The sequence below is a fragment of the Oratosquilla oratoria genome, chromosome 33, assembly GCF_046742065.1.
Source record: "Oratosquilla oratoria isolate Oo_2021 chromosome 33, ASM4674206v1, whole genome shotgun sequence".
Taxonomy (NCBI): domain Eukaryota; kingdom Metazoa; phylum Arthropoda; class Malacostraca; order Stomatopoda; family Squillidae; genus Oratosquilla; species Oratosquilla oratoria.
The window spans coordinates 3,389,653-3,412,353 of record NC_134809.1 but is presented as its reverse complement, the minus strand read 5'-3'; the positions used below and the strand labels follow the sequence as shown (position 1 = coordinate 3,412,353).

Below are 22,701 nucleotides of genomic sequence, written 5' to 3'. Positions count from 1 at the left end.
GTAATATTCTTTGTCTAGCTTCATGCAGCTGTCCAGAACCATGCAGATGTCGAATGCATGGGGCTTCAGGTTGGTTCTTCGTTATTGGTGAGCCTCAAGCAGAGAGTGGTTAGCTTGGCTAGCAGTTCTGGCGTGCTGTCAACTATTCAGGTGAGTTACAAGGAGGATCTGGTGTCACATGGGCAGGTGGGACTCCAGAAATTATTCACTGAAATGTAGTGGAAGAATAGCTTGTCAGAAAACTGTTTGAAGTTGTATGACACTTTGTGTGTTTTTCTAGGGATAATTCTACATAGATTCTTTTAAGTTTCTGTAATGTTTTGCATACAGAGTGCAGCACAAGCCACACTACAGACTGGTTGGTCCATTTTGCTGCCTACAGCTGAAGAGAGAGCAAAGGCCTTATCATCACTGCTACCCAGTACTGGTAGGTTCTTGTATAGTACAAGTATCTATCCTAGGTGGGAAGAAATACAAAAGCAGACCACTTGTTCCATGTAGTGTGATTTGAAATGTTAAATGTTTTATAAGGGAATTTTGAATCCTTACCATATGAATGTTAAAAAAAAACATTCACATAGAAATCAAAGGGGAGGAAAGGGTGTTGGATAGGAGCGGAATGGGTAGAATTGGTATTTGCTTTTTGACTTGGCTACCTCCCTTGTAAAGGGGAAAAAGCCCTTTGTATATAGATAGACTATTTGAATGTGCGTAATTATGGTACAGGTGTTAAGGAAGCAATTAGGTTGAGGCTATTACAAAGATAATTGAGGGAGAGATAGAAGAACCATTTTGTGAGGTTTCTAATTGTAAATGAGGGTAAGGAGGCAGAATGGACAGGAATGGGAAAAAAAATTGAAAAATAAAACTTTGGAATCCAATCAGTTCTTTGGTCCAGGTCTCTCTTGCAGGAGACCCACTGCCCCTAGGTATTTGGTAAAGACCCCTGGTTTGGCCTACATTTAACTCAAGGTCAATCATTCATCAATTGGTTGCCCCAGGTCTCTCTTGCAGGAGACCCATAGCTCCTCAGCCACTAGTATATATATACATACATATACCAAAGGCTTTTTCCCCCTTACAAGGGAGGTAGCCTAGTGTGTGTATTTACCTAGTTGTACCTAGTTGTATTTTACGGGAAGGGGAGCTATGCTCGTGGGGTCCCGTCTTCATATCTCATTTTATCTAAACTATTTTTAAATTCATGTATTGTTTTTGCACACACCACTTTCTCATCTAACTTGTTTCCAACTGTCTATTGCTCTGTGAGGAAAGCTGTTCTTTTTCAAATCTCTTCTATAGCTGTCTTTTTTTATTTTCTTTCCGTGTCCTCTTGTATTTCTGTCATCCCATTTTATCAGATTCTCTCTATCAGTAATTTCTATGCCTTTCATGATTCTGTAAATAGCTATCAAATCTCCTCTCTCTCTTCTTTGCTCTAGTGTCTGTAGTTTAAGTTTTTGTAGTCTCTCTTCATATGATAGTTTTGAGAGTGTTGGTGCCAGTTTTGTAATTGCTCTTTGTATTCTTTCAAGTTTTTTTATACATTTTTTTGTACTTGGTGACCATATCGTTGCTGCATATTCCAATCTTGGTCTTATCAGGGTGATTAGGATTTTCCTCACCATTTCTTCATCCAGGTATGTAAATGCCACTTTGATTGTTCTTATTAAATTATAAGTTTCTCCAAAAAATCTTATTTATATGTTTCTCAGGTGACATATTATTCATAACGATGACTCCCAGGTCCTTCTCATTTTCTACTTTTTTTATTCCTTCTTCTCCCAAATTATATGATCCTGTTATTCTGTTTTTGCTTTTTCCAAATTCCATTATACTACACTTTTTTGTATTGAACTCCATCTCCCACTTCCTACTCCATTCTTGTACTTTATTTAGATCTCTCTGTAGTGATTCACAATCTTCTTCAGTTTTCACTCTTTTCAGTAATTTTGCATCATCTGCAAAGAAGCTCATATAGCTTTCAATTTCTTCATCCATATCATTAATATATAGCAAACATTATTGGGGCCAGAACTGTTCCCTGCGGGACACCACTTATTACTTCATTCCATTTTGAGTGCTGATCTCTTATCACTACTCTCATTTTTCTTTCTTGCAAAAAGTCTTCCATCCAATTTAGCAATTTACCTTGTATTCCTCCTTCATATTCTAATTTCTTAAGCAACTTCTTATGTGGTACTTTGTCAAAAGCTTTTTTTAGGTCTAGAAATGCACAATCAGCCCATCCATCTCTTTCTTGTATTATATCTATTAGCCTTGAATAGAAACATATTAAATTGGTGACGCATGATCGTCCTTGTCTGAATCCAAATTGCCTTGGATTTAGTACGTTGTTTTTTTCCAAGTATTTTACCCATCTACTTTTGATAATTCTTTCACATATTTTTGCTATTGTACTTGTTAGAGAGACTGGTCTATAGTTGGTAGGTTCTTCTTTATTTCCTCCTTTATATATAGGTACTATATTTGCTTTTTTCCAATCTTCTGGAACTTTTCCTTCTTTTAAGGAACTGCTTATTATGCTATGTATTTTGTCTGCCAGTTCATTCCTGCATTCTTTCAGAATCCAGTTTGCTATTTCATCTGGCCCATGCGATTTTCTGACATCAAAATTACCCAAGTGTGTCAATATTTCATTCTTTGTTACTTCTATTTCTTCCATAGGGGGGACTTTTTCCTTCCACTCAATCTCTTCAGGTTGTATATTTTCCCTTGTAAACACTGATTTAAAATGTTTGTTCATAATTTCTGCCATTTCCATTTCCTCAGTGTATTCAACTTGTCTTAATTTCTCTAAGTCTTGTTTGTTTTTCAGTTTATTGTTTACAAATCTGTAGAATAGTTTTGGTTGATCTTTACACTTTTCTATAACATCTTTTTCATATTTTCTTTTTTCCTCTCTGCACTTTTGTACATATTCATTTCTATAACCAGTATATATTTTCCATTTTTCAGGTCTTCTGTCTTTTTTCCATCTGTTCCAGGCTTTGTCTCTTTTTTCCTTTAACTCCCTACAACTTTTGTTGTACCAGCATTTTACATATTCTTTTTCTTGTTTTTTGTCTTGGGACATACTTTTCCACTCCTTTTTTGTAAATTTTTGTCAAAATATTCCATTTCTCTTCCACTGTTGTTTCTTCTTTGTATATTTCTTCCCAGTTTTCTTGTTGGAAGAATTCTCTTATTTTATCAAAGTTTGTTTTTTCATACATCATTCTTCCTTTTCTATATTGTTCATTTCTTTTCATATATTTTTCTTCATTAAGTTCCAGTTCAATCAATATGTGGTCACTTTTACCTATTGGTGTTTTATATTCAATCTTGTCCACTATTCTAGGTTCAGATGTAATTATTAAGTCTAGCCTCGATGGTTCTTCTTCATTTCTATACCTAGTGTTCTCTTGTATCCATTGTGTCATTGAATGGTCAGTAATCATCTCAAGTAGAGCATTTCCCCATGAGTCATCACCACTCTTTACTGTCATTTCTTCCCAGCAGATTTCTTTGCAATTAAAGTCGCCCATCATAACTATTCTTCCTCCGTCTTCCATTATTTTAGTTAATGCTATCTTTGTGTCCTCTAACATACTTTTATGTTCACTCTCCTCCCATGAGGCTGTTTTCGGAGGCACATAATTGATCACAAATTTTCTGCTCTTCTTATCTCGGTCTTCCACTTCTATCATAATCATCTCTACTGTATTCTTTCCATATATGACACCTTTCACGTTTATATCCTTCTTAGTCAGGAACATAACTCCACCCCCTTGTTTTTTCTCTCTGTTTCTAATCCAATAATTGTATGTACCATGTCCTACACTGTTGGGTGGTAGTGGGCCTTTTAATTTTGTTTCTACAATTCCCATTATGTCCGGTTCTTTTTCTTTCAAATAATCATTCAGTTCATTCAATCCTGTTATCAATCCATCTATATTTGTGTAAGACACTCTTAGTTTTCTGCCACTTCCATTGTATTCTCTGTTTCCCTTATGTTTTTCTTTAGTATGTCGAACTGCTTTATTTTCATGTTCACTACTCTCCAATAGAATCTCTCTTTCTCTGACTCCGTTCTTTCCTCGTTTTTTGCCTTAGCTTCAATTCTTTTCTGCTTTTCAGCCTCTCTTTCCTCCTTATTCATTTCTCTTTTTATCCATACCTTTTTATATTGATCATTTGTTGCTAGTTTCCCTGTCTTGGATAGAATTTTCTCTGCCGTTGTTTGTGACCTGAATTTAATCTTAATTGGTCTGGTCTTATCTGTACTATATTTTCCGAGTCTGAATTTTTCCTCAATTTCCTTTATAATTTCTGGTTCATCTTCCTGGACTAATTTTAATAAACTGCTTACTCTTTCATTTTCCTCCTTGATTCTTGCGGTTCTATCTGGGTTATGTTTCTCTTCCATTCCTAATATAATTATACATTTCTTTTTGTCAGCTAATTCTCTTACTATATTCTCCTTCTGTCTCATCACTTTAATAACTGAGTCTTCATTATGTTCTTTCAATTGCTGTTTGACTATGTCAGTGAATGAAACCTTATTCCCTTCTTGAGTTATTCTCCAATTTTTAGCTTCTGTAGCTATTTTCTCTCTGTTTTCATTACTATTCTTCTTCAATTTCTCATTCTCCTCCTTTACATTTCCTAACTGTCTTTTTAGGTCCTCTATTTCTTCAGTTAAGTTTCTGTTAGCCTTCTCTAGTTGTTCCAACCTTTCAATTCTTTGGAAAATGGAGTCTACGTTACCTAACTTACGCTCCAAGTCCTCGATCACCTTATCAACTCTCTCCTCTAGTCTTATCAGTCGTGGGGGGGGGGGTTGTGTCCCCCCCACCCTCTTTAAATCCCTGGAACATATTCTCGTCACTTTCTTCTGTATTGCTCCTCTCTATACTTCTAATCTTTACATTTTTATTAGACATGTCATCCTCACTCAGTCTTTTGTTTACCTTCCGCTTGTCTGGCTGGGCCAAGTCTACTCCCTCCTCATTTCCTTCCATTTCCCTCAGTAATCCCTCCCCTTTTCCTCTTTCCCTACTTTCCCACTACTCCACGAGCAATTTCCCCCCCACCCTGCAAAAACACTAGGCACTTCTCTTTGCGTTGGGATCCACAGACTTCAGTTTTCTTCAGAACGTCATCCAAGCCGTCCATTCGCTGAAGTGTGTGTGTGTGTGTGTGTATATATATATATATATATATATATATATATATATATATATATATAAACCATACATATACCAAACACGTGAAGTGTTTTTGAATGTAAATGCATGAAAGGAAGGTATATTTAAATCTGCATTTACACATTGTATGCATGTCCCAGTGGCCTGGGAGCTTTGGATCTCATAAAGAGACCTTGGGCACTGGAGTAATGTTTGATTAACCTTTTTATTAATGGGGGCAAAGGAAGATTTAAAAGGCCTTGACTTGTTACAAAAAAGAAATATAGATGGGAAATCCTCAGTCCCTCTCTTTGCACCATAATTCACCTTGTATGGAATGGGTGGGACATGATGGCAGGATTCTTATCCCCCAATACAGGAACATGAAGGAAGAAGTGGTGGCATCCTGGGAGTAGTATGCAGGAGATTTAATAATAGGAACAGAAACAAGTGATTGTTAAATTTAAATAGATAAAGCGGCTCTGCAGTTGTATGTGTATAAATATGCATTTTCATAATTGCCATATTTATGTGTGTGTGTTGGCAGTTATATATGCATTCAACTATGTATATTTAATCTAACCATTTTTCCTTTTTAAGGTTCAGATATATCAAGCATGAGTTCTGGTAGACGATTCATGATTGATCTACTGGTGTCAAGTTTAATGGCTGATGGGGGATTGGAAATGGCATTGCAAGCAGCTATCAAATGTAAGTTTGTTTTTGCTTAATGGTATGTATAAATTGTTCACATATTTCAAAGCATTCATACTCATAATTAAAGCTTTTCATGATTTAACATGGCCCTCGGACCTATAATGAGTACTTGTGAGTGGTGCTTTTTGAAATAAATGCGATAAAGAATTGTCTTCCAACTGTATATCTTCAAAATCTGTTGACACCATCACTTTCATCTGGAGGTGCAACCCCAATGGCTGAAACTTGGTCTCTGGGCCAAGTTCATTGTTCTTGTCCACCAATTGTGTAATTCTTTCACCTTTTCACACAACATGAGATGACATGTGGCATCCTCTCCCATTATCCCACAGTAATAGTTTTGCATGTAGACCAGAGATATAAGAACTTAATGTTATTTATTTATTTATTTTTTTTTTTTTCAATAGTTGAAGTACAAGAAGTAGAATTGAGCGAAAAGAACCGAGCATCACAATTGGGAAGCATAGGAATGGAGCGAAGCGGAACAGCCAGCAACAGTCCACGCAAAAATCCCCGTACAGAAGCTACAGCTGCACGGAGTAGGTCCTGTGACAATACGTTGGCAGAAGATCAGACTTCTACTCTACCACTGCTCCATTTAGTTAGACAACTCCTTAGAAATGCATCAACTCAGACTTTGATGAGATTACAGGTATGTTTTTTTTATTTCTTCTTTTTCTTCTTTCTTCCTGATGCACCCTACCTCAACCTTTCCAAAGATTGTTTACATGTTAACATAAAGTATAATGATATAATCTCCTTTTGCTATCTGTAAGACTGAAACTTGTATTCTTATTGTTATTTATTATAGTAATAATTATTATTATATATTATACTTATATTTTCATACCATAAGCATGTAGAGTGAAGGAAGAATTTATATTTTTATCTATTGTGTCTAATTCTCAATTTCAAAAAGTCTTTCAAGGAGGCACCATCCTATCCCTCTTGAAGAGGATTTTATAATGTTAAACCTGATAATTCATTCATGTATTCACTTATTTGTATCCACAGGCGATTGCCCCAGAAAATATGTCAATGATTTCTTCAGCGGTACTTCTTGATAGTAACGAGCGACAAGGCTCCACAGTTGGACCCTCGGAAGGTGTAGGAAGTAATCAAGGGGACCGGTCGCCATCCATGCTTCTGCTCTTGCGCTTCCAGAGACTTCTCATTAGTCAGTTATTTCCTTTAGAGAACAACAGTCAGAATCATGCTGAACAAGGTACATGTGTAGATTTTTCTCTTTTCTCTTTGTTTCTCTTTTTTTTTTTTCCTTTCCCTCTCCCTTTCCCTCTCTTTCTATCTCTTTCCCTTTCCCCTCTCCCTTTCCATCTTTCTCTTTCCTTCTCTTTCATTCTCTTTCCTTCTCTTTCCTTACCGTTCCTTACCTTTCCCTTATCTTTCCCTTTCATTCCCTTTCATTCTCTTTCATTCCCTTTCCTTCTCTTTCCTTATCTTTCCCTTTCTATTTCTCTCTCTCTCTCTCTCTCTCTCTCTCTCTCTCTCTCTCTCTCTCTCTCTCTCTCTCTCTCTCTCTCTCTCTCTCTCTCTCTCTCCCCCTCTCTCTCTTTTCCTCCCTCTCTTTTCCTCCCTCTCTCCCTCCCTCTCTCCCTCCCTCTCTCTCTCTCTCTTCCTCCCTCTCTCTCTCTCTCTCTCTCTCTCTCTCTCTCTCTCTCTCTCTCTCTCTCTCTCTCTCCCTCTCCCTCCCTCTCTCCCTCCCTCTCTCCCTCTTTCCCTCCCTCCCCATCTTTCCCTTTCTCTCCCTCATTTTTCCCTACCTCTCTATCTCCCTCATTTTTCCCTACCTCTCTATCTCCCTCATTTTTCCCTACCTCTCTATCTCCCTCTCTCTCTCTCTCTCTCTCTCTCTCTCTCTCTCTCTCTCTCTCTCTCTCTCTCTCTCTCTCCTCTCTCCTCTCTTTCTCTCTCTCTCTCTCTCCTCCCTCTCTCTCTCTCTCACTCTCTCTCTCTCTCCCTCTCTCTCTCTCTCTCTCTCTCTCCCTCTCTCTCTCCCTCTCTCTCTCTCTCTTTCTCTCTCCCTCTCTCTCTCCCTCCCTCCTTCCCTCTTTTTCTTTCCCTCCCTCTCCATCTTTCTCTCCCTCCTTTTTTCCTCTCTCTCTCTCTCTCTCTCTCTCTCTCTCTCTCTCTCTCTCTCTCTCTCTCTCTCCACTCTCTCTCTCTCTCTCTCTCTCTCTCTTTTTTTTCTGTCCCTTTCCCTCCCCCTTCTTTTTCCTTGTCTTTCCCCCCCCTCTCTCTCCCTCCCCCTTTTTTTTTCCTTGTCCTCCCCCCTCTCTCCCTCCTTCCCCTATTTCCTTCCCCCCCCTCTCTCCCTCCCTCCCCACTTTCCTTCCCCACCTCTCACCCTCCGTCCCCACTTTCCTTCCCCCCCTCTCTCCCTTCCTCCTCCTCCCTCCCCCTTCTTTTTCACTTTCTTTTCCCCTCCATCTCTCCCTCCCCATCTCCTTCTCTCTCCCCCTCTTTCTCTCTTTCACTTCTTACTATCTCCCTCCCTTTCCCTCACCCTCTCTCTCTTCATCTTTCTCTATATCTCTCTTGTTCTCTCTCTTTCTAATTCTCTTTTTTTCTGTCTCCATTTCTTTCTCATTATTTTCCTCTCTCTATTTCACTTTTTTCTTTCTTTCTCTTGCACTTGTGTGCATGCTCCAGTTCAGACAACTGCATGCGATGTTTTTTAAGTTACAAAATTCACATGAATAAAACATGGAATTTTTTTGTAAATATGCTTTTTTTATAATTGTTTTTATTATCATTTTTTCCACTTCCATGTCTTGTATATTCTCCCAGTAATCTGTCTTGAAGTAGATATCTGATTTCAATCCTTTCTTTCACAATTGATGGAAGATGTACTTCAAAGGGGATGGGCTTGAGGCATAAGAATACCCCATAGAGTGAAGTGCTCAGGACAGATATTCTCTGTTGCCACCAAAAGAAAAATCCTTATCAAGACAGTTCTGAGTCATACTTACATGTCTACTTACGACACCACCCAATAATTTGTTGTACTTTTCATATTTTCAGAGATAACTTGCTGCATTTGTATCTTAGATTTTATACTGAGATTATTATTTTTTTCTCTTTTTTTCAATAACAGAGAGTGAAGTAGAAGGTGCTGGCTGGTTGTTGCGCAAGTACTTAACACTTCTTGTAGGCCACGTGTGTGACACACTCTCCATTGCAACGTCATTAGCAACAATCAACACCCGTCTTATGACCCTTACCTGCAATATATTGGAGAAGGACATATTAGGTAAGATTACTTCTTGTAGATGTATTTTAGTTGTCAGGAGTAGGTCTATATATCTAAATATCAAGGGCTTCTCTCTTATAAGGGAGGTAGCCAAGACAAAGACACACTCCCACTTCCACCCATTCTACTCCCACCCATTCCACTCCCATCCACCACCCTTGTTTCCCTCTCATCTCTCTCATGAGAGAGATGAGATGAAGTCAAGATTGTAAAGTAAAATAAATTCTCAGTAGACTATTGATTAGTTACGTAATACAATTTTTTTTTTTTTTTTATGTAATCCAAAAAGTGGTGGGAGGGGTGTGGAGTGTATTTAGGGATGAAATGGGTGGGAGTGTTTCTATGCCTTTCCCTTTTTGGCTACCTCCCTTGGAAGGGGGAAAAAGCCTTGGTATATGTATGTATGTAAAAAGTGGGATTTCCCTAGGGATGTGTCATGTTGCCATGGCTGTTCAATGTATACATGGATGGGGGGTGGTGTGAGAGGTAAATGCAAGGGTAATGGGGCCGGAAATTGGAGATGCTTAAAGAAAAATGGGAGCTAAGCTAGTTGTCGTTTGCTGAGGACACTGCACTTGTAGCAGGATCAGAGGAGGGATTAAGGAAGTTAGTGACAGAGTTTGGGAAGGTGCACAAAAGAAGGAAGTTGAAGATAAATGTGGGTAAATGTAAGATGATGAGATGTACTGATTGGAAGTGAGTATTAAGGGAGATAGGCTGAAGGAAGTGGATAGCTTTAGATACTTGGGGGGCAAATGTACTGGGAAAGGGAGGAGTGGTGGTGGAGGTAGATTACAGATTGAGAGAAGCAAGTAAATGCCTTGGTGGATTAAAAAGTGTAATGGGAAATAGACATTTGGGAATGGAGGCTATGAGATACATAAGAGAGGAAGAGAGAAAGAGTTTAAATGTATTTGAGATGAATTGTCTGAGAAGTATGAAAGGGTTACTAGGCTGAATAGAGTGAGAAACAAGGAGGTGAGGAGGAGAGCAAGGATGGAAAAGGAGTTGAGAGATAGGGTTGATGAAAGTGTATTGGGATGGTTTGCACACACATAGAAAGAATGAGTTAAGAAAGACTAGTAAAAGAGGTGTGAAAGGCAGAGGTGGAAGGAGTGAAAATGAGGGGGCAACTGAGGATGAGATGGATGGATGGGGTAAAAGGCACATTGGGAAAGAAGGGAATATCTGTTGAGGAAAGTTGGGAGAGGACAGAAGATAGGGGTGAATGGAGAAGGGTTTTGTATGGATGATGCTGTGATGCATGAGGGGGAGTGGGTGGGGGATGGGGGTGAGGGAGTATGTGTGAAAAATGAATTGACAGAGCCTGAAGGGAGTTCTCCCCCATCTCCATTTCTGAATGAGGGGACATAGAGGAGGGTTCACTTATTTAATGAAGTGGCCTTGCTGTGGATGTGCGAGATGCAGGGATGACCCATCATCCAGGAAGAGCCAAGATAAGAGGGAGGGATGGGAGTGGAGTATATAGGGATAGAATGGGTGGGAGTGGATTTTATGCCTTTGTTTTTTGGATACTTTCCTTGTAAGGGGGAAAAAGCCTTTGGTATATATTAAAAAAATTATTATTATTTATTTTTATTTTATTTATTTATTTTTACAGGTATTTTACTGGGTGAGCTGTGCGTCTCTCTCATGGTAGTATTAATGAGGAACTCCCATGTGGTGATGACCTGCAACCTGATTTCGCCTCTGCTACCGGTGCTGGAACCCATAGATCAGTTCAACCGATTGGCCCCAGGGGCAGAGAAGGAAGATGCCGAAGACTTGGCCTGGCCTGGCATTATTGGTAAGTGGAATGAGACACACACACACTCACACACACACACACACACACACACACACTCACTCTCTCTCTCTCTCTCTCTCTCTCTATCTCTCTCTCTCTCTCTCTCTATCTCTCTCTCTCTCTCTCTCTCTCTCTCTCTTTTGTTCTCTATATTGTTCTCTCTCACACTCTCTTGTTCTCTCTCACTCTCTTGTTCTCTCTCACATTCTCTCTCATTCTCTCACTCTCATTCATTCTTATTCTCTCTCTCTCTCTCTCTCTCTTACTCATTCATTCTCATTCTTATTCTCTCCCTCTCATTCTCTCTCTCTTTCTCTCATTCTCATTCTTATTCTCTCACATTATCTCTCTCTCACCTCTATATCTCTCTCTCTCTCTCTTTTTTGAACCAATTAAAACTGTATCCGTGATATGTATTTCATATGAGAGGTTTGTTATTTGAAGGTAATATTTTATATTTTCTCCTTCAGTGAATACAAACAAACAAATGGAGGATGTGCAAGTGATACGCAAAGCTGACCTTGAAAATCACAACAAAGATGGAGGCCTTTGGATTGTAGTCAATGGCAAAGTTTATGATGTGCAGGATTTCAGGTAAAAAAGTGAAATATGTGGGTGATGATCTTAATTGTCTTAATCCAAGACCTTCCTATAATGTTAAGGGAAAGTACAAAGATGAGGTTTCCCATATGGCCCAGAATTGTCCTTTGTGTCAATTGAAAATAGTCTTCAACAGTCTGTGACAGTGTATGATTTCCTTTCTTCTTCTTGAATCTTTTCCTCCACTAACTTAGTGCCTGTAAACAACGGTGAGGAAACTGCTTCCTTCCTCCCACTTTTGGATTTTGGGCTGGATGGACCTGCCTTTGACTTTTGGCATCCTCCTTTGTAAGGGGAAAAAGTCTGTTGGTATATGTAAATATGAATCAAGAAGAAATGAAGACATGTTCTTTTATTTCCCAGGGCTTCTGCTCCATGTGGAAGTGATGTTCTGCAGTACTATTCTGGTCAGGATGCCACACAGGTTTGGGAAATGGCCAACCATTCGGCTCATGCTAGAGACATGATGGCCAGCTATTTTGTTGGCAATTACATGGACCCTGAGCAAGAAGTAGTCCAAGTAAGAGAACTACCTAGAGGGATTAGATTACTTTCAGGGTTATGTGCAACATGAGAGTATAAATTGTTTTACATATTTTATGTAATTTCTATAAAAAACTCGCAATATTGGGTATGATTTATATATAACAACTCACTGCATTTCAAGTAAAAGGCATAACAGTTGGTAAATATTTGAAGTGAATGAAATGGTACACTGATAGTGAACACAAAACTTGAAGCATAGTGCTTCTGATTGAGAATTTTTGTCATTAGTGCAAGATTCAAATTCAGATATTGTCTATGTGGACTCAGTATCTGGTCGCTTGCTTACCACTCAGACTGCTTAAATTTTGATGTTTGTTTTTTCTCAGGTATTGGATGCAAGCACATTATCCTCACCTTTTGTGGATACAGAGAGAGCTCTTGCAATGGTGATTGGTATGTATGCAAATTCACTAGTACAAGGCTACCCTGGGTCTCAACATGAAACAGACAGCATTAAATGGACTTCTTCACCATTTATGAGAGCAGGATGTCAGGTGAGGAAGCATGTTGTGGATTGTTGAAAATATTTTTTCTAATTAGCTTGTGTGTAATGAACAAATTCACTATGATGTAGTATTTAGTGGGTTTTGTTTTTAACTAATGACAATTGATTCATTGAAAGACTAGGCCTCTGGAATGAAGGTTAGGGGGTGGGGATGGAGGTTGGGGGTCAGTCACATTGTGTGAAGATCCACCTCAAAGTTCAGTAAAACAAACATATGCTAGGTTTTATACATATATGTATATATATATATATGTATATATATATATATATATATACGTATATATGTATATGTATATATGTATATATTTATATATGTATATATGTATATGTATATATATATGTATATGTATATATATATATGTATACATATGTATATATATGTATATATATATTGGAGTATATATATATGTATATATATATATATGTATATATATGTATATGTATATATATATATACACTGTACATACCAAAGGATTCTTCAGTATTGAAGGGATTAAGTAATAAGTACTTGATCAGAAACATTAGAAGCTTGTTTAAATCTTCTGATATACTCTGAGGCATTATTGAATCAAGAAGATTCAAAGAAGATTTTCATGGAGGCTAATGCTGGTCTGTGTCTCTCCTCAGACCATTCAACCACCAGACCCTTACGATGAGGAAAAGGGTGAAGCTCGCACAGGATCCTCTGCCACTACCCCAGGATCTGTGACAACACCAGGCGACCTTCGTCCACAGCGGCCTGCAATGGACTCGAGTAATCATAAATATAGCAAGACACAAGGGTCGGGCCCAGGAGTACGAGCTAATGTTGACATGTACTTCACCAATATGGCAGACTATTTCCTCTCTGCCCTCATGGAAGGAAGAGTTCAGGTTTGTGATGTATTTTATTTATTTTTATATCATTTATTGATATATGCCTTGCTGTGGATGTGTTATGTTTTGTTGCATTGCTTCTGACCAAGGGCATTGGGCAGGATACAGGGGTGACCCGTCACCCTTAAGGAACTTGATGAGAGGAAGGAAAGGGTGGTGGATGGGAGTGGGTACGTGCCTTTTGACTTGGCTACCTTCCTTGTAAAGGGGAAAAACCCCTTGGTATATAGATAGGTATGATTTATTTATTGATTTAATTTCTGGTCACTTCACTCTTACAACCACAGCGTCAAAGGCCAAACTGGTCCGTCACAACAAATGGGTTTTGGATAGGTATAGGGTGGGTGCAAGCTTTGACTCACCTACCCACATTATATGTAGGAGAAAGAGGCATTTTGGTATGTTTATGTATACACCTGCCGTTCACCCATCAAGTCACAGGACACCTCATCTTATATTATGTAGCTGTTTGTGGTCTATATGATACTTAGGACACTTACCACATCACAAGGGTGCAAGTCATGCAACCCCCGAAATTAAGCCACTGTCACTCGTTTCCTAGAGAAACTGATCACTCATGCAAATAGCTGGGTCAACACTTTTCTCATGGTTGTATTCTGTTTGTTCTTACAAACAAGGGATTACTCATATTTATGCATGTATTGTGATATTACTAGACTAATGAAAATAGACAATAATGTATTGTCAGTCATATATACAACTACCCTGTGCTATCTTACCCAGACAACAACATTATCTTTTCCATGAGTGACTTTAGGGGATTTATTGGCTGTTGCTGGGTTCCTGGGAGCTGTGGATCTAGGGCAATGGATTGATTGATTGATTGTTGCTTTTATTAATTAAGTGATGTGTGTGTAACTGGAATGGCAGTTTCTCTAATGGAATCTTAACATTCTAGGAACCATACGTGCAGATGTATCTCTCAATGTATGACAAAGAAGTCCGAGGAATAAAATCAACACTTCACACCAGTTTCACTCTTGACCATCCTGTTGAAGAGTCTGGACGCTTACTTACTGCCACTCTTCTCAAGCATACCAACCTAGCCCCTCAGATGGTGGAGGTCATTGAACAGGGTAAGCTTTTATGAGAACAAGTTTGTGGTTGCACATTTTATTTTTCCTGTTTCAACTTTTCAACAGGCTGTGGATGTATGTGGAATGTACGTTGAACAGGGATGAAGGAATGCAAAATATAGGAGGAAATGGAGAAAGATTATAAAATGAATAAATGATCTGTCATTCATGAGGAGCTAAGCTGAGAGGGGTGAAAAGGATGGTGGATGGGAGTGGAATGAGTGAAGATGAAGTGGTTGGGGGCAGTGGACAAGACCTTGGTATATGTATGTATGTAAATAAATAGATGGTATTTCCATGCATCATAAAAATGTAATTTTCACAGGAAAATTAATTTTTCCCTGATACAAACCTGAGGTACTCCTTACCCAAGGATACGCGGCGCGTTTCTACCGCTAACACTGTGTGTGCTTGAAAACACCTCACTCCGAGGGTCTGGGCAACCATTATCCTCAGTAAGGGGCCCTCCTGGGGCAAGGGGGCCCCCCCCTCCCCCCACAAGGGTAGGAGGGTAGAAGCTCCATTGTCTGAGCCAGGTATGAAATTAGTCACGAGGGTTGACAGGCCAGGGAGAAGGAACTACTAGCGGGGTGGATGAGGAGGGCCATTAGAGGTAAGGAGTACCTCAGGTTTGTATCAGGGAAAAATTAATTTTCCTGCGAAAATTACATTTGTTCCGAAGAATACAAACTCTTCGGTACTCCTTACCCAAGGAGACTTGGACTTAGGGGGGAAGGAAGTATTTGTCTAGCCTGGGAAACCCTCGTAAGGAGAAAATGTAGAGTGCTAAGATCTACGTTGACCAGACCCTTATACATTCCCCGAAACTGTGAAGGGCACCTGGATCTGTTCCCAGAGTGGAGACAGACAGGGCATACTCACTTTGTACCCCTTGTAGGGCTCGAACTGATTCCCTTGGAATGCTTGAGAGCCCTCGGTGAGGTAAGGGAATGTAGGAGTATGAGAAGGACTTGAGATAGGTATCCCCGTGGTTGCCGATCCAGAACTTGGATGAGGCTTCAGGGTTGGCTGTGTGCCATTGGTACGGGGTATGTTATCTCAGGACTTCTTGGGCGGCCACTATGGGGCCTAGAGAGAAGGTCCCTAAGGATTCCCACATGACATCTTTGAGGTAAAAGGAAGTGAACGTAGTCTGGGACTTCCATATACCTGCTTGAAGGACCTGGTTGACTGACCGATTCTTTCGGAAGACTAGGGAGGGCCCTATTGCCCTGAGGTCATGAGCTTTTGCTCCAGGGTAATCCGTGGGGCTCGAGGCGTAGGCCCTGCGGATGACTTCCTTGATCCAGTAAGAAATGGAAGTCTTAGTGACGAGCTTGGGTGTACCCCTGGTAGAGACGAACAGTCTTGGCAAGTCTGGTCTAAGATGCTTCGTCCTCTTGAGGTAGGTCCGGATAGCACGTACCGGGCATAGGACCATTTCTGCATGTTCGCCCCCTACAAAGTCGTCCAAGGAAGGAATACTAAAGGACCAGAATCTAGGGTTGGCTTTGGCTGGATCCTGGTTTTTGGCAACGAATTGGGGCAGAAAAGTGAAGGAGACTTCTTGCCATCCTTTCGAGTGGGCGACTCGATAAGAGATGGCATGCAACTCCCCGACCCTCTTGGAAGACGCCAGGGCCAAGAGAAAAACTGTCTTCAAGGTGAGGTCCTTGAAATTAGCATCTCGGAGGGGTTCGTAAGGGGGGCCCCGCAGAGCGTTGAGGACTAATGCCACATCCCATGGAGGAGAAGTAATCTCCCTGGGGGGGCATGATTTTCTGAAATGTCTGAAGAGCATGGAAATTTCTGGAGACAGGGCTAGATCCATGCCCTTCAGAGAAAACACCTGATTAAGGGCTGCCCTATAGCCCTGCACTGCCGAGAGGGAGATCTTCTTGGACTTCTGGAGGAAGTGGAAGAAGGAGGCAATCAGAGGAATGGTGGCTTGCTCTGGGGCTATTGCTCGGGAGTGGCACCATTCTGCAAAAGCATTCCACTTCCCTTGATAAAGGGCAGCTGAGGAAGAGCGAATAGGGGAGGACATGTCTTCTGCCACTTCTTTGGGGAAACCCTTCTCTAGGAGGATCCGGACCATAGTCTGAACGCGTGAAGCGCCAGGGCTGACGGGTTCTTGTGCCAGGCCCCGTTGACTGGTTGATGTAGAAGGTCGGGTCTTCCCTGAAGGGCCAGGGGCTCCTCCACTGCTAGCTCGAGGGCGTCTGGAAACCATGGGGCTTCCGGCCACCAGGGAGCGATCAAAGTCATCCGAAGGTTGGATGCGGTTCGTACTCTCTGGAGCACCTTCTGGAGCAAGGGAAACGGTGGGAAAGCGTAGGTGTCGAGGTTGTCCCAGCTTTGCAGAAGAGCATCCTCTCCCGCTGCCAGCGGATCCGGGAGAGGGCTGAAATACACCGGGAGCTGGTGGTTCCATCTGGTGGCGAAAAGGTCCACCAGAGGGGAGCCCCATTTGTTGATGAGGAAGGTCGCCACTTCCGGATGGAGGGACCACTCCGTGCTGATTACCTGACTCCTTCTGCTGAGGTGGTCCGCCCAGACATTCTTCTTCCCTGGGATGTAGCGAGCTCTGAGTGCTACTTGGAGGTTCTCGGCTAATAGGAGGATCTCCATAGTGAGATGGCAGAGGTCCTGGGAGACTGTGCCCCCCTGCTTGTTGAGGTAGGCTACTACTGAGGAATTGTCCGACATGATGCCCACAACTTTCCCCGAGAAGTGACGGAGAGTCAGCAGTACCGCTTTCAATTCTAGCCAGTTGATATGGGCTGTCCGCTCGACCGTGGACCAGGAACCGCTGACGTGATCGTCGTTGAGGTGGGCCCCCCAGCCCTCCTTGGAGGCATCGGAGAAGAGGAGGACTTCGGGGGGAGATGGGCCGAGGGGCATCCCCACGAGCAGGTTGCACGGGTCCTTCCACCAGAGAAGAGAATGCTTGACCTCTCCGGTAAGGGTGATGTGTTGACGGGTGTTTCCCCTTAGCGGGGACCACTGGGACTTGAGGAGCCACTGTAGGGGTCGCATTCTCAGTCTGCTCCTGGGTATTAACCTCTCGACGGAGGCCATGTGGCCCAGGAGGACTTGGCACTGTTTGGCCGTGAGGAACCCGGTCGATAGTGCCTGCACGACGAGAGAAGAGAGATTCTGGATTCGCTTCTCTACTGGGAATGCCTGCATGAGGGAAGAGTCCAGAACCATACCCAGGTACGTGACTCTCTGTCTTGGAATGAAATCTGACTTCGTCTGGTTGACCATGGAGCCCAATTTGCGGATGAAAGCTAGGACCGTCCCCAGGTGGTCGCGGCATAGCTGGGCAGAGTGTGCCAGGATCAGCCAATCGTCCAGGTAACGGAGTAGGCGAATCCCTCTGGAGTGGGACCACGCTGAGACGAGTTTGAACACTGGTGAAGACTTGGGGTGCTGTGGAGAGGCCGAAGCATAGGCAGGTGAATTGAAAGGTGGTGCCCTTGTGGACGAAGCGGAGGAATTTTCGGGATGAGGGATGCACAGGTATTTGGAAATAGGCGTCCTGGAGGTCCAGGGACACCATGAAGTCCCCTTCCCTGATAGACGCCCTCACGGCCTCTGGGGTGTCCATCCGGAACTTCGTCAGGGAAAGGAACTTGTTGAGAGGAGACAGATTGATGACAGGTCTCCACCCCCCTGTAGCCTTTGGTACTAGGAATAGCCTCGAATTAGGGATCCTCCAATCTACTTTTCTCCTACAAAATTTAAGGTATAAGAGGATCTGGGAGAAGGAAGGTAACCAGAGTCCTAGTTATTGGGTCATTAAATATGCATGGATTTGGAACAAATCAGAGTAAAAAGGAAGAGATAGACAGTATGTTTGTGAGGAGAAAAATAGATGTGTACATATACAGCATATGTATAGCATCATCCATGAGGTGGTCAAACAAGGGAGAACTTTCACCATTGCAGCTCTCATCACACTTCCCTTTTACTCCATACTTACATCTTGTGAAAATTGCACTCACTCTTTAGTTTTACAAATTAATTTGTTTCCAGAACAACTTTTTGGCTACCCCCCATGTAAGGGGGAAAGGGCCTTTGGTATATGTATGTATGTATGTAGAACAACTTACAAAGTAGTGGTTGTCATCAGATCTTCAGTGTATTCTGTATTGATACTAGAAATATATAAAATGAATATTCAAAAGTGCATCTGTTTGTTTACATTTTTATAGGTTTGGCTCTAAGTGTTGATGACAGCAAAGGATGGGAGACGAATTTAGAGCTTCCACGAGGTCTCCAGGAACTAATGCGACTGGTACATTCCACAAAATGGACACTGATAAGGAGAAGGCAAGAACTCAACAGGTCCTACAAGGAAGTTTGTGCTCCAGTCATGGAGAGATGCAGGTAAATTATATTTCAAAGTAAAATACAGATATAGTAAAAATGAATGTGATGCTAAAGAATTCGTCATCATGTATGTGTGTGAACTTTGATAGGATGTCATGGTGTTAATATGGATTAATCTATTTGTGATAAATGTTGCACAAGTGGAATGTACTAGTATTAAAGAGTAAATGTGGGCAAAAAATAAGGTGATGAAATGTACAAGGGGTGAGGGTTAGAGGCTAGTTTAAAGGGTGAGAAGCTGGAGGAAATGAAGATTTTTAACCCCTTCCATACGGTGCCGCACACGTAGGCGTCATGGGGAGCGAGTGTATTCGCGAGGCTGCCATATCGGCGTCTTGATTATATATATTGTAGTCGCCCCTCCATAATGACATTCTTTCTAATTCTTTTGTAATCGCATTTTCTATGGTTATCAGAATTCACGGGTGAAGAGAGAACGATCAATATAAGCGGTGACTATATTTTATGATGCGAGTATTATTACGACACGTCGTACGGCTGGCATTGGCTGCTGCCACCGAGATCTAAGTCCATGACGCCTACGTGTGCGGCACCGTATGGAAGGGGTTAAGTATTTTGGGTCATATGTAGCAGGGAATGGAGAAGTGGGGGTGGAAGTGAATTATGAAGTTAAGGAAGGAGGTAAATATTTGGGAGGAAAGAAAAATTCTTGTGAGAAATAGGTATCTGGGGATGAACACGAAAAGAAATCTGTGTGAGTGAGCAATTGTACCTGCTGCAGTGCATGGAGTAGAGACTTGAAATTTGAAGGAGTTAGAAAGAAAGAGCCTAAACATTTAGGGCATCGTTACTTGCAGTGAAGGTCGAGGGGATGGTGGTTCAAACCCTGCCACTGGCAAAGTTGAACCAAAGGCATGGTTCATTAAATTCCATGCTACAAAGTCCTCTATAAGGGGCACCATCTTAGCTTCCTGATAGGGGGAAGTTTGTGATGTTAAACCATATCACATATATGTACCAAGGGCTTTTTCCCCTATACCAGGGAGGGAGCCAAAATCAAAAGGCATAATTCCATTCCCACCTATTTCATCCCCAGCCATTTCGCTACCATCCTCCATCCCTCCCTCTCATCTTGGCTTCTCCTGGATGATGGGTCATCCCTTGCATCTTGCCCATCACCCTATGTCAGAAGCTGTGCAGCAAGACACAACACACCCACAGCAAAGTCACTGCATTTAATCAGTGACCCCTCCCCCCTTTGCCATCTTCTCAAGCAGAAACATTAAAGACAAGGAGCCCTTTGGGCTGCAAAGGGATTTCTCTCGGTCTTCATATTTTAAGAAGGATGGTGGATATTATGGAGATGGATAGAATACAAAATGTGAAGGTAAGGTAGAGTAGGGTGAAAATAGAGCTGGCTTGATAGGATTGATAAAAGAGTGTTGAGATAGTAAGTTCATATCAAAAGAATGAGTGAAGAAAGACTACCAAAAAGTATGGAACACAGAGGTGGATAGAGGGAATTTATGACCAGAATTGAGGTGGATGGATGGGTTGAAGGGGGGATTTGGATGAAAGAGGAATGTCTAATGTACATAGGAGAGGCCAAAAGATAAATGTAAATGGAGAATGGTTATAATTGATGAGGAAATGATAGTTCAAAAGAATTTCTTCTTTGCTCTGTATATTTAATGAGTGGATGAGAGGCAGGGGAGTTGTGGGTGTCGACCAGCTCTGGCTTTTGGTCCCTGCTGTAGAGGTGCTGTGTTTTGCTTCATTGTCTTTGATTTGAGCAGTGTGATGAGGGACAGGAATGGTCCATCATCTTTGAGGAACTAAGGTAGGAGAGACAGCAGAAGGGGTTTTAGATGGGTGTAGGGTGTGTAGATGCTGTGATATGGCTACTTCCTTTATAAGGGGGAAAAGTCTTTGGTATATGTATGTATGCATTATCAGATTTGACTTATTCATGTTAATTGTATCTATTAATAAAAACCTTTAGAATCCACATCATTTCTTCTACTCTTCAGATTTGTGTTCTATGAAGTTCGTCCTGCATGTTGTGGGGATGTTGATGCACTGGAGAAATTTGCTATGCAAGGAGTTTCCAAGTGGCACAAAGCAACCAACCTAATTAGATTGAGGTCTCATGATACAACCACACAGGAAAAAGATGCTGTTCAGGTAAAGTTTGACAATTTGTTCCGAAGAATACAAACTCTTCGGTACTCCTTACACTAGGATACTCTCACGTAGCGCGAATATTTCTACTGCGAAATTAAAATCCTCACTCTGTGGGTCTGGGCAACGCTTATCCTCTCTACTTTACATGTTTAGTTTTTATCGGTTTCCCCCTTAATGGGCCGATTCTCAGTCAAACTCCATTATTAGCGCGGCAGCGAACCGTTAATTACTCAGCGGTTCTATGTTTACGTCGGTGCCGAATATCAAGCAATCCGCTTCGATTGTCGCCAGCTCACTCTAAGGACGCTAAGGAGTTCGTCGTCCTTCAATTTCATCGGAGTTTTCCCTACGCCATCCTGTGTCCTGGAATTATTAAGTGCTTCTCCATTTCCTGTATTATTCCCTTAACCGCCACCGGGTATCCTACCCTTCACTGTAAGTATGGAATCTGGTTCCAGTATTGTTGTGGTTTCGCCGAAGGGAGATAAGGGGAAAGGTACGCAAGCATAGAAAATGGCTTCCCTCTTCACCCCCCCAAAAACAAGGGAAGGCGGCCTACGGCTTCAGAGGAGACGAGCAATTCTCTCCCTCCTCCACGGCGTAGTAGACAGGAAGCCAAGTTGTCCTTTATTCCTTTAAACCAGGACGGTTAGCGTAGACGGACATGCGCTTCAGGCCACCTCTAGCTACCGTTCCTGTACGAGCTTTTCCCGGATGAGGTCGCTTGCGGCTTGCCCTCGCCCATTCCAGAAACTCAACAGTCGCCAGGAAGGTGGTACAACGCCACTTCGAGTCATTCTCAGGCCAAGTTGTCCTCTTCCTTCAACCGGGACGGTTCGCGTAGACGGACATGCGCATCAGGCCACCGCTAGCTACCGTTCCTGTATGACATTTTTCCCGGATGTGGTCGCTTGCGGCTGCCCCCGAAACTCGACGCCGGCACGGACAAAGGGGGGGGGCAAAGAGCCCCTTAGTCTCTTCTACTCAGGAATCCCGCAGTACGCACAAAAGAGCCGGGTGATCAACGGTGACCTTCCATGCCCTTTGCTCACAGGGACAGAGATCAGGGACGAGGTTGCAGACGCGGTATTTCTCGCTGACCGGATGCTACGTCGGCGGAGGACGCGGACAGTTGTCTCCCCCCTCCTAAGCGTAGTAAACGGAATGGTTGTACAATAGCCGCCCCCGCGAACCCCCCCCCCCCGGGTACGAGATTTTCCCGGATGCGTCCGCCGGCCCCGCGACGCTGCCGGCGGCTCCGCCCCCCCACGGACAAAGGAGCCGAGTTCGGAGATTCGGAGCGCGTCGGCCTCTTCTCCTCCTCGGGTGGTCCCCCACATCCACCTTCCACCCGTCGTCAGACGAGCCGGGTCATCGCCGGAACCCTTTCTATGCCCGGTGGGCAGGAAGCCCGAGATGTGCCCACGCGCGCGTTCGTCGTGGGTGACTCAGCTTCGTCCATTGGAGGCAGTCTCCCCTTGGCGTCTCCCGGACCATCCGCACCCAGGCGGGACTCATCAAGCGGACATTCCCCGGACCTCCTCCCCACT

General features: G+C 42.5%; 1 protein-coding gene across 4 annotated transcripts in view; it reads left to right on the top strand.

The window, feature by feature from the left end:
• Nucleotides 1-22,701, top strand: part of HERC2 (E3 ubiquitin-protein ligase HERC2) — a 133,965-nt gene that overhangs the window by 19,930 nt on the left and 91,334 nt on the right. For all 4 annotated transcript variants that reach the window (XM_076172470.1, XM_076172471.1, XM_076172472.1 and 1 more), the window contains exons 14-27: nucleotides 19-150; nucleotides 331-427; nucleotides 5,790-5,900; nucleotides 6,314-6,558; nucleotides 6,921-7,131; nucleotides 9,022-9,177; nucleotides 10,799-10,984; nucleotides 11,455-11,578; nucleotides 11,948-12,104; nucleotides 12,457-12,624; nucleotides 13,263-13,508; nucleotides 14,431-14,608; nucleotides 18,829-19,003; nucleotides 20,998-21,151. In XM_076172470.1, coding sequence (XP_076028585.1) covers nucleotides 19-150; nucleotides 331-427; nucleotides 5,790-5,900; nucleotides 6,314-6,558; nucleotides 6,921-7,131; nucleotides 9,022-9,177; nucleotides 10,799-10,984; nucleotides 11,455-11,578; nucleotides 11,948-12,104; nucleotides 12,457-12,624; nucleotides 13,263-13,508; nucleotides 14,431-14,608; nucleotides 18,829-19,003; nucleotides 20,998-21,151 — 2,340 coding nt within the window. The remainder of the gene's footprint in view (nucleotides 1-18; nucleotides 151-330; nucleotides 428-5,789; nucleotides 5,901-6,313; nucleotides 6,559-6,920; nucleotides 7,132-9,021; nucleotides 9,178-10,798; nucleotides 10,985-11,454; nucleotides 11,579-11,947; nucleotides 12,105-12,456; nucleotides 12,625-13,262; nucleotides 13,509-14,430; nucleotides 14,609-18,828; nucleotides 19,004-20,997; nucleotides 21,152-22,701) is intronic.